This window comes from Pangasianodon hypophthalmus, chromosome 7 (genome assembly GCF_027358585.1).
Source record: "Pangasianodon hypophthalmus isolate fPanHyp1 chromosome 7, fPanHyp1.pri, whole genome shotgun sequence".
NCBI lineage: Eukaryota > Metazoa > Chordata > Actinopteri > Siluriformes > Pangasiidae > Pangasianodon > Pangasianodon hypophthalmus.
In genome coordinates, this window is record NC_069716.1 from 25634344 (window position 1) to 25654479 (window position 20136).

The window sequence follows — 20136 nt, forward strand, 5'->3', positions numbered from 1 at the left end:
TTCTCAGCATGGCTTTAAAATGTAATCTAACTATAAAGTTTATATCCATACTTTGCAAAGCTGACTTAAATCCCAAAACACACCCGTGCCCCGTGTGAGGATCGAACTCACGACCTTCAGATTATGAGACTGACGCGCTACCTACTGCGCTAACGAGGCTGAAAACACTAGACACTGAGTACTGATTGGCTGACACAACCTTATACTTTAACGTTCAATCTAATCTAATTATAAAAATGCTATATTCACTTAGGGGCTCTACCAAGATGTTTCATTAATTGTGGAAACTTTTCTTTGAATATAAATCAAGACGCACGAAGTTAAATGTCACTCTTTGTGAAAACTGATGTGTTGAAAACAGTACAGGACAGTGAGTACTCCACCACCAGGGTACCTGCAATTTAATCTGAATGAATGAATGAATGAATGAATGAATAAATAAGGCACTCCTTATTTGGTAAAAATAAATGACAAGGTTTAAACATGTCTCCTGTGGCAAAACTGACTTAAATCCCAAGCAGGTGGAGACAAACAAAAAAATGTAATAAACTCCACCATCAGAGTTGCGAACCTGCAATTAAATCTGAAACAAACAAACAAAAAATAATACTAATAAATATGGCACTCTTTATTTGGCAAAAATAAAAGACAAGGTTTATAAAGTGAAACTGAGCTTTATTCGCGACTTAAACGTATGTCCTGTGGTGAAAACCGACTTAAATCCCTAAGCGTGTAGAGGAAAAACTTCCTGCCCCGTGTGAGGATCGAACTCACGACCTTCAGATTATGAGACTGACGCGCTACCTACTGCGCTAACGAGGCTGCGAGCAGAGCATCACGGGTAAGCACAAAGAACGGTTGTGATTGGCGGATTTAAATTTAAAAATTAGAATTTTCGATTAGAGAGAAATGTTAACGTTTCTTACAAAATGACTAAACGTTAGACTATTTCTGACAACAACAAATATATTCCTAACTACTAGCATTAGCTAGACTCCCTATTGTGTTAGTACAGATGTCCTCTATCTATCCCAATCCTAACCTTCATGTGAACATTGGTGTACATTCCAATACTGAGGATAAAAAAACCGTCATTAAGTTTATTAACATTCCGACATTAATGCACTAAAAAATGTCGACATGTTTTGCAAGTAGTAGCTGCTAGTTCATTAACTATAACTAATTATAGTTTTGTTTTTGCAAACAAAATAGTTTACCTGATGTTTAAAAAAGACTCTGACTAAATAACCAGTATGCCTAATATATTCTGCATATCTGCATGTACATATTTTTCTTTTCTTCCCTCTTTTCATCTTCTGCTTCCTCTTATCTTCTTATGTATATTTTTTATTGTACAGCTGTAGAGTTTCTGAGCCGTTCCTCAAGCATTTCAATATACAACTGTCCCTGAAATATAGTGCACAAATAAACTTGAAACTGTCAATCTTAACATTGAAGGACTAAACACGCCTACGCCATTTTGTCAGCTATCCATCAAACTATCACCGATCTATAAAATGGCGGCGCAAACTAGCGATAGCATTTTTGCAGCTAATCTTTCGAAGACTCGATAGATTAGCTAGCTAGCTAACTTAGTAAACCGTACACAATTTATGCTCTTTTGTATTAGCATAAATAATTACAAGTATAAATATGTTTAATTACACACCATTCTTCTTCATGGTATGTATCTTGTTAAGTTAGGTTACAATTATGGCTTTATTGATAATTACCTTATCTGTGAATAGCTAATCACCTGAAGAACCTTCGAGCGCCTTAAAAGCGCTCGCGGGTCAGTGATAGGAGCAACAGCCAATCAAAATACAGTATGATACCATAACTCGTAATCATTGGAATCTTGAACCAATCAAAGGCCACTATGCTAGTATGATTCGACCAATCAGCTGCCGGAGATGACGGCTGTTGCTGGGGAAATCTGGCGATAACATGAATTTTTTCTTTCTTTCTTTTTTCTTTCTTACGAAAAGTCTCATCGAAATTATTGTGTCGTTTATTATTTTATTTAAAAAAAAAAAAAGACTGTAGTTGAACAATTATGTCTTTAGAAAGAACTGAAAAAATATTCAACAGCACAAATTAAATTTTATTTTTGGGAAATGAACACTGGCTTATTATTATTATTATTATTATTATTATTATTATTATTATTATTATTATTATGGAACATAATGAACAAAGTTTTTACCTTTAAAAACATTTTAACACAAACTAAATAAATATTTGTACACAGTATCATTTCTTGACTGCAAATCTGTGGTGGCATACTGTTTTGCTTGATTATGTAGTGCATTAGTATTTGATTTTTGGACATAATCAGTCTTTTTTGCTGTTAGTTTGTATGTGATTATGTAAAACCAGGTAACGTACTGGAAAGGCCTCAGGATGGATTTTAATGTCCTTAGCGTTTCTAAAAAGGGAGAAAAGAAATCACAAAACACAGCACAAAGCTTAAGCCTCTTCCAGAAATTTAGGCTTTGGTGACACCTAATGTCTGAAAAACACACTAGTGTCTGCATTTTACATCCTTACTGTATATAATGGTGGAATACAGTATATCATATAAGCCATATCCTAAGGGGTTTTCTTTTTGTCCATTTATCTGAATTAATATTTAAAATATAACTTATAAATAATTCTCACTCCCATGCAGAATCACCTCAGCTTTAATAATTCTTGATTTTCAGTTTAGAGAACTAAGACAGCAAACACTAACTTGGAAATTTAATCAAAACATTGCAAATCATGTTTAAATAGGATTGGTGGAGAGCTTTCCATGTCCATGTCAGAATGAAGCGACCCGATGAGTAGGCTCCAAGGAAAGGAGTGGCATGGTGTTCTGGTATTTTTATATCAAATACTACTTCACTTGATACTTTGTGATTTTGTTGAAGGTCTCAGCATGTGTCCAGATGTTAGACACTCCCTCTGGTGGTTATCTGGTGTTCATAAAACTACAGTTAAATCTGTAACTAGAGTTTTGTCTGCTCTCAGACACACAAAAGCCATCTTACAGTGTTTGAGAATTAGCTTATGAGTTGGTAGTGTGTAAATTCAACCACAAAATGGTGTTTTGTTGACACTTTGAAGTTTGAATTTGGTTCTAATATATTTTTGCTGATTGATTAAACAAATAAATTATAAATGAGAAGTTAAATGCTCAGGCATTACTATTTCTTCATTAGGAAAAAAAAAATATATATATATGTTTATATTAATGATAATAGTGAATGAGCTGACAGCTGTGAAGGAAATCCACATATAAGGTTTACTTAACAGGTTACGTAAGATACTATCACAGCTAGTGTGCTATCAAAATCACATCTTTTGAGCACTATGCCTATGCAGTCTACATAGGGGTGAGAGATTAGGTTTAATAATTTGGGCATCCTACAGATTAAATTTATGTACACTATTGGGCATGTGACACAATTGCACTATGAGGTCCCTGGAAGATTAATTGTTAGGCCACAGTGCTCTCGCTGCTGCGGCCCGGGGTTCGATTCCCGGCCAGGGAACCAACCCCAGCCACTCTCAGTGCCAGTCCCAAGCCCGGATAAAATTGGGAAGGATTGCATCAGGAGGATATCTGGCATTAAAAAACTGTGCCAAATCAAATACGCAGACCGTTGATCTGCGGTGGTGACCCCTAATGGGAGCAGCTGAAAGATGAACAACAACACAATTGCACTATGATAGAGAGTGACATAAGAAAAGCATGTGATGATCATTGTCAGTCATTCAGGCTGGTGCCAAGTAGTTGGCACCCTTTCTAGCCTTTTTGCCTGTGTAACCTTAAATAGTTCAACCAGAACCAGCCTGACCATTGAGGCTGTTGAACCTGACCTGCTAGAACCATCCTGACAGTGACCAAAATCCCTCTAAAACCACTCTGACCAGCTAAAACCACCCTGACCAGCTAAAACCACCCTGACCAGCTAGAATCAGCCTGACCAGCTAAAATCAATCTGAAAGTGAGTAAAGCTCCCTCTAAAACCATCCTGACCAACTATTTTTTCCCCCCAAGCAGGGACTGCTTTCTGGTATACATGCTAATACATGAGCGCCTCACACTTATCAGTGCAACTGAACAGATCACACTTTTTCACAGATCACAAGTGACCAACAGTGAGAAATCCAAGCACTGTGTCCAACTTGGACATGCACCGGAATGGCACAAGGCTGTTTTGTCAGTCGAATCAGCGCTCTAAAGTGCTGCACAGCATTAAAAGAAGATGCCTTGCCCCAGCAGAACCAATTTATAAGCCAGCTTTCCTCCTCTGACAAAAATCATACTGGTCATACTGGTAAAATGTTCATTGACCCTGACCTTGACCAGGATAAAGCAGTTACTGAAGAGGAATTAATGAATAAAATAAGAAATACTATGACTAGAAGTAACATTATTAGATAATCTTCTGTCAGCTGAGACTGGCAGAAGAGAGACCATTCACCTATACAGACAAATGCCATTCAGCATCTATTTTTAGAGATGACTAACTATAGATTCACAGGCTCCATGACATGACCCAGTTTAAGTGCTGAGCTGGAGAAGGAGAAGTCCAGACAGTCAGTCTCTAGTCTCTAATCTAGTTTGTGTATTCTTGATCAATATGAGTTGAGAAGATATTTAAGTAGTTTGTTGGAAATAAAAGCTATCTCTGTCTTGTCTGTACTACTGACGGCAGTTTCTGCCAGAAACTGATTTTCAAGGCAACTCTCAGTAACATACTACATGTAACATATACCTTTGAATATTAGGTGATCTGTTATTGGCACTACAGATATTCAAGATGACAATTTACAATTTAATTAAAGTAATTTAATATTCAGTTAAACAGGGTGATATCTTTAGACTATTATAAAAGACAGTATTCACGTACAAAGACATTAAATTATACAATACGTGTTTAATTGTTTGTTTGTTGTAATCCTACCCACAAGCCCCTCTGTCTAGAAAAACGACCGTTGAATTAAAAAAAAATTGTGTTTTTTCGGGTAACTTGCGTTGCATTGTGGGAAATGTAGTTGGCCGTTTTGTCTCGTGCGCTTACGCGTCAGCTATTTTGTAACGTTAAAGAACTCCAATAGGTTATCGTGAGGTTCTACTTCCGTAAATAGACGCGTCGAAAATTTTCCCTACTCGAATTCGGTGTAATCCCGCCTCCTGCTCTATGATTGGTTCGAAACATCCGGATTCCTCTACTATGATTGGCTAATACTTCATAACAACCGTAAGATGACCAATTAGCGCACTGTTCGTGAGTTTAAACATGAACTACTGGCCAATCCCACAACAGGAGGCGGGATTTGTCGGAATACGGATAGGAAAATGTTTATTTGGGCATCAGATTCATCGAGAATCCAAGCAAACGTTTCGTGGGTGGTGGGCAGCCACTTAGGTACTTTATTTTTATCCTACAAGTGGCAGAACGCGACCTTCTGATCTAAATACAGCATTGACGCCTTCGAGTTGTTTATCGGAAAAGTCAGGTAAGGTTGTTTGTTCTTAAAAACGTGTTCCCTTGTTTATTTTTTGAATGAATCACCTGACCTTAGCTAATGTTTGGGTGAAAAACAGCGGAGCTAAATTCAAAAACAAAAGCTTGGGCTTGTCGGGGGAGTCATCATCTGCGTAGCTAGCCGAGCCAAGCTAAGCTAAGAAGCTAGGTTTAAAAAGGGTTACTTCCTAAATGGGAGACTGATGTGCATGTAGTACACTGTGTAGGGATTAGAAGCTGATAATTTGTGCCCTAAATAGTGCACTTAGTGTAGGGTTTTGGTAGCCATTTAGGACTGAGCCAGTGTCATGTCAGTGTCATACCAGTACAACCTGACCAGCTGGAGAGGGATGAAAAGACTAGTTTAAAACAAACAAACAAAAAAACCCCAATGATCTGTCCTGTATTTACATTTACATTGTCTGAATGTGCATGCATCACCATCTCCATGTCAATACCATGATTTTCCTTCCACAGACACTTTAGGAAAAACATGAGAAAGCATAAACAACCTGCTCATACTGCAAGCAAATATGGATAATATGATCTACAGCTACAGAAAGTCTGTGATCCCATTTACAATTTTCTGCATTTCTGCATATATTTGACCTGAATGTGATCAGATCTTCATCTAAGTCCTAAAACTAGATAAACAGAACCCAGTGAAACATTATAGTTTTTATGTTTATTGATTTATTGAGCAAAATTATCCAACATTAAATGTCTCTATCGGAAAAGGTATGTGAACCTCTGGGAGTACGAATTAATTTAAAGGGGTGATTGAAGTCAGGTGTTTCAATCAAGGGGATGGCATTCAGGCCCGTCCATGTTTCAAGAACATAAACTTGGGTCTTCACTATCAAAGTCTGGTCTTCACCACACAGGTGTATGGAAGTATGTCATGCCTTGATCAAAGGAGATTCCTGAGAACCTCAGAAAAAAAGTTAGCAATGCTCACCGGGCTGGAAAGGGTTGCAAAACCATTTCTAAAGTGTTTGGCTTCCACCAGTACACTGTGAGGCAGATGATATACAAATGGAGGAAATTCAGCATCACTGTTACTCTCCCAAGGAATGGTCATCCAGCAAAAAATCACTCCTAGGGTGCGGCGAATAATATCACAGGAAGTCACAAAGATCCCCAGGGTAACATCTAAGGACCTACAGGCCACTCTTGCATTGAGTAATATCAATGTTCATAGGTCCACTATCAGGCAAACACTGAAGAAATACGGTTTTCATGGCAGGTGTCCACTGCTCTCCATAAAAGAGCACTGCTGAATGGCTGAAGTTTGCTCAAGACCATGTGGATACACGTGGAAGCCTATTGGAAGGATGTTCTGTGGACAGATGAATCCAAAATAGAACTTTTAGATTTAAATGAAAAGCATCATATTCGGCGCAAACCAAACACTGCTTTCCAACATAAGATTTCCATCCCAACTGTGAAGCATGGGGGTGGCAGCATCATGGTTTGGGGCTGCTTTGCTACTTCCGATTCAGGACGGCTTGCCATTTTTTGATGGACCTATGAGTTTTAGATTGTACCAGCAAATTCTACAGGAGAACATCAGGTTATCTGTCTGTGAACTGAAGCTTAACTGTAAGTGGGGCATGCAGCAAGACAGCGACACTAAGCACACAAGTAAGTCTGCAGAGAAATGGTTGAAGCAGAAGAAATGTAACATTTTGGAATGGCCATGTTAGACCTTAACCCAATAGAAATGTTGTGAAGGGACCTAAAATGAGCAGTTGATGCAAGGAAGCCCACCAGCATCACTAAGTTGAAGCAGTTTTGTGGAATGGATCAAAATTCCTCCAACCCGTTGGGCAGGATTGATCACCACTTAAGAGAAATGCTTTCTTCAAGTTATTGCTGTTCAAGGGGGTTACACCAGTTACTGAAATCAAAGGTTTACGTACTGTTTCAGACAAAGATATTTAATTTTGGATAATTTTGCTCATCAAATAAATGTAAAAACTATAATTTTTTTGTTTTGCATCATTTGTTTAACTGGGTTCTCTTTATCTAGTTTTAGGACTTAGATGAAGATCTGTTCACATTTCAGGTCAAATTTATTTAATTTTATACTTGTTTTCTGTATTCCTTGTTTGTCCGTTTTGGCTATCAGAATATCACCAAATATATTGTCTGGTTTGTTCTGGTAAAGTACAGTCTTTAAATTGCTCCTGAAGTCAAATTCGATGTTTCAAGAGGTTTTTGTACCTCTGTTATGGTCTCCAGTATGATAGTATATCTAGACAAAAAAGCAAAAAAAAAATTACTTGTGGAAAAATGATAATTTTTTGATGATTCAGCGTGTACTAGTCTTGTGTTTGTCCAATTAAATGCTCTCTAGAATGTGTATGTCCCGCCCCTGAGGTGGGTCTTGCTCTATAGTAGCAGCTTGTTAGCAGCAAACTATGTTCTTCAGTGTGTTTTTGGCTGCACATCTTCCCGAACACTGTTCCCTTTTCCAAATGTTGTTTCAAACGCTATTAGCTGTTGGAAATGTGTCGGTATACGGAATCAACTCACAGCTCTTGAAGTTGATTCGTGGGGACTCTAAAGTAGCAAAATGAGCATTTTGCTCATCTTCCTTTAAAGGTGCAATAGTCGATTTTTTTTTTTTTTTAACTTGTACAAATAACCTGGTAAAGCATGATTAAAAAAAAGGATGGATTAAGTTGTGGTCTTAGCAAAAGTGTATTAAGTCGCTTAGAAATCCCGTTTGGAAAACAGACTTCTGGTCCGGAACGCTCGCTTGTGTTTGGATGTGCCTCCCGTCAATCATTTTATAGACACTCTACGGGCCACCGTAGGTCCTGGAGCGGAGCTTCGTGAACATGGGCAGGAATTATTCAAATGTCATTTAAAAAAAAAAAAAGAGCTAGAAAAAAAGACTAATCTTACCTAATGCACCTTTATATGTTTGTGGGTGTGTAATATTTTGCCCCACATTATTCTTATCATGCCACCGATGAGACTTCATGATGTAGTGCATTGCTCAGTTCCTAATAATTTCATCAAGCTGTTGCCAGATATTAGATTTGAGCCCTCCTTTCTAATATCACGACCACAATACCATGCTATGGGTTACTTCTCCATCAGCTCTGCATGACGTTCACATCAATTAAATGTGCCAGAGCTCTGCTTTCCTGCACTTTTCCGCAATTTAGTCATTACGAGTTAGTTCAACGCTTCAAAAGGTTTGAGCAAACAGTAATGCCCTTCCTCAAACCGGCTTGCCTTGCAGAATGTTGTCAGGTTGCCTGGTTACCTGTAGATTAAATATCCTTGTGGGCGAAAGGACGTTAAACGGTTTTGTTCCTGTGAGCCTTTACTGTTTCAGTTCTCGACCCCAGCATGAGACAGTCTAGGGTCCCTGACAACAGCTGAGTACCAGTAACGAGTAACAATAAGATTTGTGTTGGAGGTTGTCCAAACAAGCCATTCAAGTGCTTTCCAGCTGGTTAGTCTTTACAGCACTGACACTGCAAATTTGTAACTATTGTTTGACCAAGCATGTGGCTGGAACGGTTGTGAGTTTAAATCCTTTTGGGTTCCACAAGATCCCTATTCACAAGTCACACCATATCCCTAACATTACCTCCAGCTATATGTAAATGTTCATCACGTATCAGTTACTTTGAAACAAAAAGTGAATATATGGTATATACAGTATATACAAGATGTATCTTATAATTCTTGATTCTGTTTGATTAGTTGTGACAGTAGTGATGGCTTGAAGGGAATCACAGGTTTATATCAATATGCACATGCAAAGAATGATGTGTTGTTCTTTAATTATTGTAATTGTAATTGTTTACAAATTGCCTTCGAGCAAGAGGAATAAAACACTTTGGAACATGCTGTTGTAGGAAAATAATCAACTTTGGAGTAGTAACAGTATCCTTAAGGCTTCCATAATGAATGAAATTGTGATATTGGTGAGCTTAGCTAATAGTTAAAATTGAAACATGGGTGTTTGAAAAAAGGTTTTTTTTTTTTTTTCTTCCACCCTGATCATCTCTGCCTCTAGACCTAATTTAAAAAAGGCCGTGTATAGACAAGAGAACAGAACAGAGATGTCAGGAATAATTACCACTGAGAAGATCCAAGAGCTGTTCAGACGATATAAAAGAGGCATAAAGGCAAAAAGTGGACACATAAGCTATTAAAGAATACTCGTATTGCATGAATATTTTTATATTTTTTTGGTCACTATTTGTCCGTTTTTCAGTGTTGGGCATTTACTGAAATGTGAGTAACGGCGTTATGTCACGTTAAATCACAGGCAAGGACATCCCGTAGTGTAGTCAGTTTTTAAATGGTTTAGCTTAGACTTTATTCATTTCTTTTAATTAACTTTTATTACTGTATTTTTTACTCAATGTCTAGTGCAATGTCTCGCTGTTTCCGTGTGTAAGATGTGCAGCTGTGGAAACTTGATTTTCCCTTGGGGATAAGTAACCTGTATTCAGTCCAATATACATCTTTTTTATTTTATTTATTTTTTTTTTTTTAAGGCTATATTTAGATTACAGTAATTTTTTTTTTTTTTTTTTTTTTTATGTTTAGGAAAATCCCTTTAGAAAACTTCTCTGCCAATGAAAAACAAACACAACAGTGATAGATGTTGTCATTTTTGGTTTGTAAAAATTCTGTTCATCTTGCTTGAATGTCCATTCGTACTTATTATTTTTTAAATTATTTTCTACATATTTTTCTTTATACAATGTACTAAGCATATGCGGTGCCATCTGTGTATTTTTCGTTTTTCATTCTAGATACAATTGTAATTCTATTCTCTGATTTGAATGAGGTGTAATCAGCATGAATCAACATGGTAGAGTAAAAAGAAAGTTCGTTTAAACAGTTTGAATAGCTTGGTCTTTCTTGCTTTTCTAGTGCATTCATGTTGAGCCTTGATTTCCATATTCACCTCCCCGAAGCAAAACATAAAGAAATCTGATGAGCAGTAACACAGGAAAGAACGTCTGTGGTCAAGTTGAAGGATGTACGATTCAGCACAGTTGTTTTGGTCTTTTCTTTTTTTCTTTTTTTTTTTTTTTTTTTTTTCAAATGATGTATCTTTTTTATGTATTGTAATGGAATGCATTGCTGAATACATTTAGGAAACTGGATTCAGAGTGTTGTGCCATTTTGTTGCTAGAGATAAACAAAGAAAATACCTGACACACTAAATGTCTTAGACTTTGTCTATATTTTCTCCTAAAGTTCTCTAAGTTCTCTCTACATCAGATTTCTTTACATTTAATATGATTAAGTGTGACAGACTTGTCTTTATGTATGTTCCAAGCAGGTCTGAGCTGATCCCGCTTTGTCTAGATCACAGCTGGCTTGTGGAGGATGCCCAAAGAACCCAATGAATCATCAAATGAGGAGGGAAAGAAGGTCGACGATAAAGGGTCAGAAGATTCCACAGGCCAGACAGATGGATCAGAAGAGCTGCTGCGTAAAAGAATCAGAACGAACACGCCGAGTCCTCACCGACAGACTCCTCCGTGTAAGACCAGTTTAGAGTTTTCTCTACTTCTAACACATTTAATGCACACCAAACACCTGCTGTACATGTTGTGTAACTGTGACTGTGACTGTCTCAAACCTTTATTTATGTTAAATCTTTAAAGCACACACACACACTTTTTTAATGCATACCCTACATTCATTCTGCAAATTTGCAAACTTTCTATTTAAATAAATATATAACTGATTAAATAAACAGATTCATTCATTCATTACTATGTTGTCTCTGTTTGCTCTGCAGCCTTCATTTCTGATCTCTCACCCCCTACTTGCATGAGTGATTTATATTGTTTAGATCTTCATCGTACAATTGAAATAAAACATTCAGTTTCAAACCGTAGTATTGGACATGTGCGATATGCCGACTTGTGTTGTGGTACTTGAGACCAGTCTCGGTCTTGAGACCACAAATCAATGGTCTTGGTCTTGCCATAAACTCTCTGTCTACGAAGACTCGAAATATTTCTTTTTTTCGACACCAAATGAGACCATAACATCATTCACAAATAATGTTAATAGTGATGATAATTAGAAAGTGATTAAATATGCTGTTTACTGCGTCTTACTGCAGAATCACTTAATAATCCACCATCCAGCTGAGTTTTTTTTTTTTTTTTTTTTTTTTTCCTGAAATGCTGATTTAAAACATTTGGCAGAAAATCAATATCGCACAAGCCTATATATTTATATTTCTGTACTGCTTAATGATAACTGCACATAGAGATATTCCTTGTACACGCTGTATTGGGCATACAAAAGATTTTGATTTTACCACAGAGGTCTGTATATTCTGATTGTGTTAACAGCCAGCCCGTCCAAGTTCGTGTCCGTGGAGGAGCTGATGGAGACGGCTAAAGGCGTGACTAACATGGCGTTGGCTCATGAGATCGTAGTGAACGGTGGCTTCCAAATCAAACCCACTGAGCCTGCTGAGGGAAGGTAAAGTCCATCACAAACCCAATCATTACCAAATTACCCAATCACAAAACTAGAAGAGAAAATATCATCTTCTTTTTTTTTTTTCTCGTTTTGATTTTACCTTCAGTTTAGAGAAACGAGTTAAGGAAATTGTGCACAAAGCATTCTGGGATTGTCTTGAAGCCCAGCTGAATGACGACCCACCTGTCTATGACAATGCTATCAAACTGGTTGGGGAAATTAAAGAGGTAAGACCATCAAAACTATAGAGGCAGCTTGGTAAGTGTCAGTAAGTCTCACTATTAATCTATTAAAGAACCACACGTCGGATACTTTAATGTTGTGGAATATCCACAAAATAAATGAGTTCCTGTTATTACTTACGATATACCAGCTATCAATATAAATTCCCAGCTTTTCATGTTAATGAGAAACCGCAAAGCACAAACTCCTTTGTCCTGAAGACTTCCTCATGTTGGAAAATTTTTACCACTGAGTGTAATAATGCTTTGAGACTGGTGACTCCTTCTCTAAATGTTAAACATCTCTTCCAGAAAACGTCACCAGATCAACGATTATACATTTTTTTTATGATAAACAGATTAAAAACAAAAAAGTAATCTATACCTCCTGACCAAACTGACTGGAGAACTTAGCAGTGCTGAGGTATAATGTTAGCTAACATTAATGTGGCTGTTACCTTTTTTTTTCCAAAAAAGATTTATTTATTTATTTTTTTTAAATCTTGTTCATTATGGTAATTGTGGTTAAAAAATATCATTTTACAATTCAGGATGCAAAAACATTGATTTTGCGGCGTCTAAAAAATTTTTTTTTTCCCCAAAATGATGCATGTCTCTGTTAATTGTTTATTCTGATAAACTTTTTTCTGTCTTGGCGGAAAGGAGTTTATCAGATCTGTAAACATCGGGTGCAAACAAATAGCTTATGCAGACAATATGGCATACAGATAAGATGAATCAACCAATCTATATGTTGGCCAAGTCATAATGCATAAAGGCATTCAAAGTAATAAATTCAGCTTTAATCAAGTGAAGAATTGTTACTGACTGTGTAATATTGTCTCAGGTCTGATATTTATGCCAATTAGTCAAATTAATTCTTCATCTAAATGTCTAACTGGGCCTGATTATGTGAAGCTAGTTTCCATAATGTAAACAAGACCTCATTAGGTCTCATTGTCTGTATAGGTTTTTTTTTTTTTTTTTGCCATTGCCATTGCAATTCAATTCTAACTGCCCTCTTTAGACGCTGCTGTCCTTCCTGATGCCATACCAGACACGTTTGAAAGGACAGATAGAGGAGGCACTGGACCTGTCGCTCATCCAGCAGCAGGCGGAGAACGGTGCCCTGGACATCAGCAAGGTGGCTCAGTTCATCATCAACACCATGGGCGCCTTCTGTGCGCCGTGTAGGGACGAAGAAGTCCGCAAACTGCGGGACATCACGGACATCGTGCTTCTTTTTAGGTGAGGGAAGATTCAGTGACCTTCTCCAAACGTGTAATTCTGTACGGAAGTCACAGCTGTCTTTGCCTTTGTGTTGATCCCATTTCAGTATTTATGGAGTACAACTATATTCTGTGCCTCGCAGATCTATTTTTGCAGTGTTGGACAAAATGAAGATTGACATGGCCAACTTTGCTGTCAGTAGTCTCCGGCCGCACCTGCTGCAGCATTCCGTGGAGTACGAGAGGAACAAGTTTCAGGAGTTTCTCAACAAACAGCCTAGTGAGAGACTTTTTCTTATTTAAACTACAGCACCAGATCACCCAAGTGTGGTGAATTAATCTACACGCGTGGCTTGTAAGATGTGTGGAATAGGGATAGGGGAAAATGTTGTTATTAAAAAAAAAAAAACATGGACTAGTATAAATCGTTAAAAATTATAATCATTGATATGGTGCAGTTTTCTGTAAGGAGATATTTATTTAGCATTTTGGGAAGGCGTCTCCACTGTCAGAGCTGAAAGGATGGAGTTGTTTATGCTCTGCAGGTTCTTGGTAACAAGACAAGCTTAATTTTTTTTTCTTAATTACTTCTAGAGAGAATAAAGAAAGGCTGGTGAGGGAATGACTGTTTATAGCTGCTATAACAAGTGATAACAGGAACTCACTTGTTTCGTAAATGTTCCACAACATTAAATGTAACTATAATTGTAAAAAAAAAATGACATTTCTTTTTTTTTTTAATAAAAGAACTTGTAATCTTTGGCAGATTGTGTTGGTATGAGAGGAATAAACACTTCTGGATGTGCTGTTATAGGAAACTAATCAACTTTGGGGTAGTAACAGTAACTCTGCTTTCAGTCTGTCAGTACCTCTCCGTCACTGATTGTTTTCCTAGAACCACCCCTCCCTCCCCCCAGTGTTTTATTCCTTACATATCCTACCTCAAGAAACGGTGTGTAAGTAAATGTGTAATTAAAGAATGATTTTAAAACACTTTTAAATAAACTTTTTTTTTTAAAAGAACAACATTTCTTACAGGACAGTGTAGTTCTGAGAGTGCATGAAAATCGTGTTTGATCACTGGTTCATGTTAGTGTGCGCTTGTTTTCAGATGCTCTGGATTTCACTCAGAAATGGCTGCAGGAGTCGGCGGACTCGGTGCTCAGCAGTGCTGTAGGGGGCGCTGCAAGCTCGCCCAGCTCGTCCTCGCAGCTGCTGCTGAACGTGCACAACCACGCCTATTTACGACTGCTGCACTGGGAGCACGGCATGGACACTTTCCCTGAGGTGGGCCAAGAGCCTCTGACATATCTGTGTTAATGCTGGAGAATTGTGTTAACAGCATTAACAGTGTGCGTGCACACACACAAACACACGCACACACACACACACACACACACACACACACACACACACTTCTCCCACACTTCATTTTTTTTCTCTTACATGCTCGCATTGTCTCACTCCTTCTTTTTCCATCCTTTCTACTTCCTTCTCTCCTATTTTGTCTATTTGTTTGTCTTGTCTATCTATCTATCTATCTATCTATCTATTTATCTGTCTGTCTGTCTGTCTGTCTGTCTGTGTTTTATCTATTTGTCTGTCTATCTATCTGTTTATATGTTTGTGTGTGTTTATCTGTGAGTATGGGCTATCTTTCGATTTATGTGTATATCTATTTGTCTGTCTGTCTATTGGTCTATTTATCTGTCTATGCGCCTGTCTGTCCATCCATATGTCTGTCTGTCTATTTGTCTTTACTTCCATTTTTGTCACTCCCTTTTTGCTTTTCCCTCACCCTGTCTGTCATCTGTCTGTCTGTATGTATATATTTGTCTGTTTATCTTTAGTAACTTGCTCTCTGGCCCTATCCTGTCTGCCTCTATTTCTCTGTCTGTTTTTCTCTATCTACCTTTTCTTCTCTTGTCTTCCTCTCTATCTCTTCTTCCCCCCTCTTTCTTTTTCTTCTTTCTTTCCTAATGTCTATTTTTCTTGAAATCGGATCCTCTCACTATAACGTGTTCTCTCTCTCTCTCTCTCTCTCTTGTAGACGGTGATGATGGACCGCGGCAGGTTTCTGGAGATGCAGTTGGAGCTGGAGCGCTTGGCTTTGGTGGCGTCTGTGCTGCTGATTGTGTATAACAGTGCGGGGGAGGCGATCTCAGGGCTGCCGGGCCTGGTGGACACGCTGAAGAACACAGTCAAGATCCTGCTGGCTGATATGCACACTCCGTAAGCATGAATCTGCACGCTGGGGATCACATATGCTCTGCTTCTATCCATACACATGTACAAGAGCAGTCACTCTCTCACTGTGTGTGTGTGGGGTTTACAGGTCTTTCAAAGCAGACGAGACGTTCACCGCCATCGGGGAGAAGCTGTGTTTGGAGCTGGGTGAATGTCTGACTCAGCATGGCTACTCACCTTTTCACCCAGACAGACAGAATGCTCTGAAAGGCCAGATCGCAGCTGTCAAGTCCCAAGATAACCCTATCCGTAAACTCGTCGGTAATTACTTTATTCATTTAGAATAACAGTCATATTATATAACAGGGTTTCTGTCGGCGTAGGTGTAAAGAAAAAAAAAAAAACTTCCTGCAAATGTCAGAAGCTAGAAAAAAGAGACACTTATCATATTTCCTGGACTATATATGATTATAAACTCTGTCTGCTTAGAGACTAAACCAATATATACACTGGTTCATTGTAGGGGCGGGCGATATGAGAAACGTATCGTATCAAAATACTTGAAGACGTTTCTACTTTACATAGTATGTGTAGGTTTAATAACAGACGGCCAGAGCCATACTAGTGTTGCATGTGAGAAAATATTACTTTAATTACATGCCTACAAAAACAAATATGACACTGACAGTTGTAACTCTTTATTTTACTCTTTTTAGAGATTCAGTACAAGATTTCAAAATCTAATCAGATGCTTTAGAGTTCAGAGCTTCAGTTGAAATTGTAATTGTTATATAAATACTCATGATATATTAAAAAAAAAAGTGTAGTGATGTAATTTCTCAGTATTAGACCATATCATATTGTCCAGCCCTAGTTCACTGAACAAGCTGCATTATTTTTCCAGACATTTTATTTTGCAGTGTTTATGCAAAGTCTGGCCTACAGACATTTCACATACAGAGCAGCAGAATCATTGACATGCTGCCTAATATTTTGTTTATAGTCCATCTCATGGCATAATTGGAGTAAACCGAACTTAAAATGGATGAAGGGTTTTGAAAGATTTAAAAATAATTGCCATTGATGGACATTTGGACCTTCCACCAGTAGCTGTTTAAACATGGAATGATTAATTATACACCTCACTTCTGCTGCAACGATAAACAGTACGACCCAAATTACATAAAAAGCACCAGCAGTGTAGTACTAGTGGCTTGTTTTTTATTTTAAAATGATAACCATTTTGCGTAATGCTTTGTTTTTACCATATACACTTATACTGTCCAAAAGAATATTAGCCCTTTTAAATTAGTATTAGTATGACATACTTTTTGTCTTGGAGGCTTCACCCTGTAGTGAGGCAAAACAATGCAAAAAAATTCTTAATGCAACTTTATATTAACAATATTTTTATTTTGTGTAATGTCTGTGGGTGTTTATTACATTCATTATCCAGAAATCGCAGATTCTTATGCGTAGCCACACAGTCATTCTTTTCACAGTCAGCTTTTCTGTTGTTGCACAGATTCTCGGATCCAGACCTACCTCCTGGGCTTCTTGGAACCGGGTCCTCACAGGAGCCCGCCGGCTGTCCCCGGAGGTCTGGTTCCCATCAGCAAAGAGCTGGAGGATGTCGGGATCAGACTCAGCCACCTCGTGAACTTCAACAAGCTCGTCTACTCGCCGTTCTACCGGAAACTCCTACAAGACGTCGTTCAGGCCGGGGGAAGCGCAGCCACTTAGGCAGCGTCAAACAAAACTGACGACTAGAATGAACCAGGCACCCTACCGTAGGGTCCTAGAAACAACTGGGTTAATGGATTTGCTGATTATCTCCCCAAAGCTCACCTGCTGTCAACACTAGCAAAGGGTTTATATCACTGATTAAACATTTAGAGCCTCCTATCCTGCCGTTATATTATCAGGGATCAGTCAGTTGAGCTTAAAGAATTGGTATTAAAAAAAAAAAAAACAACAACAACAACCAAAAACTTATTTTTCATTCTTGCTTTTGTTCTGTGCCAGTTGAAGGTGTGGAGGGTGGGTAGGGTTTTTAATGTTTAAATAACATTAGGAGCTCATAATAAATCAGTTTCTGTTATTAAACAAGTCACTGACTGACGTCTGTTGTAATATAGTGCGTTCGGACAGGCTTGTGAATTAGTTTTACGCGGTCCAAGTTGTGAAGACGCTGTTGCTAAGCAACTGGGAAACATAGATGCTGAGTAAAGCTAACTACTGACTGAGGATAACGGCTTAGCTAGCTAGGACGTAGCCGATGAGGACAGTGTAAAGGCATAGCGACAGCGGAGATGACAAAAATCATCAAGAATATCAACATTACATTTACGATGTAATTACGCATCGACCGCAAAACCAAATGACCGTGGATTCCACCATGTTGAGGAACCTTGAAATTCTGAGCTATCAGTTGATTTTGACTTTGTAATGAATAGGGTTTGAACACGGCATAGCTGTTGTGGCTTTTCAGAAGTCATCTGTGTTTAAAAGAGCCACTGAAATGACATGTGGCCATGAATTATTATATGGAGGCCATGAGATAATAAGTTGAGGGCTTGAGTTAAGCTTTTCGAGATCTATTTCATGGACACAAAGTGCTTAACCCATAGCAGCTATTATATATTAAAATGACTGAGACAGAGAAATCAATTCATTTAGACCGTTATGGTTACAGGAACCTAAGAATGTAGATGATTGATAATATTACGCTTCAACCTTGGAATGAGGCGTAAACACATACTGGAGTCTCTGATGTTGTGTCACTTTGTGCAAATTCTCCAAAATATGTTTCACCCGTTCCTGACAAGTAAGTAACTGGAGGTTATGTGTTAAGTCGTGGGCTCAAGTTGCACAATTCATGACCATGATTTAGTTATCTCATGACCTCAGTAATAATTTGTGGCCTCAAAATATTATCTTTAGTACAAAATAACCACCACGTCACCTCAGCAGCTCTGTAAAATTCCCATAAATGCGAAGAATTTGCTAAAACCATCCATCTGGGCTGTTTTACTAAACCCCCCCCACACACACACCTTTGATGATGAAGTACTGTAAATATGATTTCTTCATAACTTCCCTGTACAACAGTTTAAATGTTACATTATTGAGTTACATTATTAGATTCTTAATCAAAGTCGCCCACGTGAGATCCCGGTGTGTGCACAGAGAAAGCTGCCTTTTTTTTCTTTTCTTTTTTTTTTTTTATTTTGAGTGTGTGATGGTGTACAGAATCTGATTGGTGCCTTACTCAGTGGAGGGCCGGCCTCGGTTAAATGTGCGCTGCTCTCTTCCCCGTTTAGCTTCGCGCTGGTTGTAATCGTTCCACGTTTCCGGAAAAGGAGACCCTGAGTAATCTTTTTAAACAACTTCTTTTTTCTAGATAACATTTTTACGCATGTTTTACAAAGAGGTCATTTTCACATTGCTGTTTGTGTCTCTGTCCCACATTGTTACAATGCAGTATTTAAAGAGAGAGAGAAAGAGAGAGAGAATTGTTCTATCAGCAACTTTATCTATATAAAATGGACTTCAACACATGAACAACTGACTTGAGCACACACATCGCTCTGTGATGTAAATTCTCGGTCTCGACAGAGTAATTATGATTATTTAGTATTTATGACGGGGCCAAGACATTAAAGGCGATGGTGTATTTTAACTGTTCCTGTAGCATTATCTTACCAAACCGTGTGTTTATGAGACACGTTTGCAACAGACACTGAGTCTATTCGCAGTTACATGCTGTATAGATGTTTCTGCTTATCATCACTGTGTACCGTAAAGGTTGTTTTGTTATGTGTCAGAAATTCACATCTTTAACCCAGTAGCTTTCCTTAATAAACAGGACTGCAACCAACCTTGTGTATCACTACTACTGTTTTCTTAATCTACGATACCAACAGCAGCATTCCTCAAACTGACCTGCTGTTACTCTGGGATTCTGTAGCATCAGTCAAGAGTAAACTTGGGGGAGTGCTGTTTTAGAAAAACAATCAATGTCACTGTTAACACCCTGAACTTGATTATTTTCCAATAGTAAATAGTAGTAAAAGTAGTAGTGCTTTATTCCTCTTTACAGCACAGCAATTTTTATTTAAATTTTTATTTAATGAACGTCATACTTTTTATCTGTTTATAGTTAAGTTGTAGACCAGACACGAAAGTAGGTTCCTGTTGTGACCTACAGTACAGCAGCTATCAACGGTACTTCCCATTTCCTCCTGAAATGAATAATAAAAAAAAAAACAGCTGATTGTTACAGAAAAAGCCTAAAATGCAATGTCCTCCATCTTTAGATGTTATCATGGTGCAACATATTAAAATTACAGCTTTACATTCAGACTGTTACACAGCAATGACACTGGAGACTCCTTCCATAAATGGTAAAAAATAACGTCTCCTTACAGACTCACTCTATCAACGATTCTGTGTTTCTTTGTTAAATAACAGCATGTTTTTAATCTGTTT

General features: G+C 38.0%; 1 protein-coding gene and 2 non-coding genes across 6 annotated transcripts; 1 reads left to right on the forward strand and 2 right to left on the reverse strand.

Annotated features, from left to right (window-relative positions):
- Window positions 1-86: 86 nt before the first annotated feature.
- trnam-cau (transfer RNA methionine (anticodon CAU)) lies at window positions 87-159 on the reverse strand. The gene has a single exon. It is a non-coding gene; the product is annotated as a tRNA-Met (tRNA).
- A 590-nt stretch (window positions 160-749) lies between these two features.
- trnam-cau (transfer RNA methionine (anticodon CAU)) lies at window positions 750-822 on the reverse strand. The gene has a single exon. It is a non-coding gene; the product is annotated as a tRNA-Met (tRNA).
- A 4511-nt stretch (window positions 823-5333) lies between these two features.
- On the forward strand, window positions 5334-19525 carry tcp11l1 (t-complex 11, testis-specific-like 1). 4 transcript variants are annotated; one of them, XM_026946527.3, is made up of 11 exons: window positions 5334-5511; window positions 5997-6081; window positions 10846-11049; window positions 11876-12008; window positions 12115-12235; window positions 13257-13477; window positions 13602-13738; window positions 14570-14745; window positions 15509-15690; window positions 15794-15966; window positions 17171-19525. In XM_026946527.3, the coding sequence occupies exons 3-11, from the start codon at window positions 10893-10895 to the stop codon at window positions 17386-17388; spliced, it is 1518 nt and encodes a 505-aa protein (XP_026802328.1). In that variant the 5' UTR covers window positions 5334-5511; window positions 5997-6081; window positions 10846-10892; the 3' UTR covers window positions 17389-19525. The 4 variants fall into 4 exon arrangements, with proteins under 4 accessions (XP_026802328.1, XP_053091643.1, XP_034161998.1 ...); XM_053235668.1 differs by lacking the exon at window positions 5997-6081 and adding an exon at window positions 10431-10539; XM_034306107.2 differs by lacking the exon at window positions 5997-6081 and having other exon boundaries at window positions 10843-11049.
- The last annotated feature ends 611 nt before the right edge of the window (window positions 19526-20136 follow it).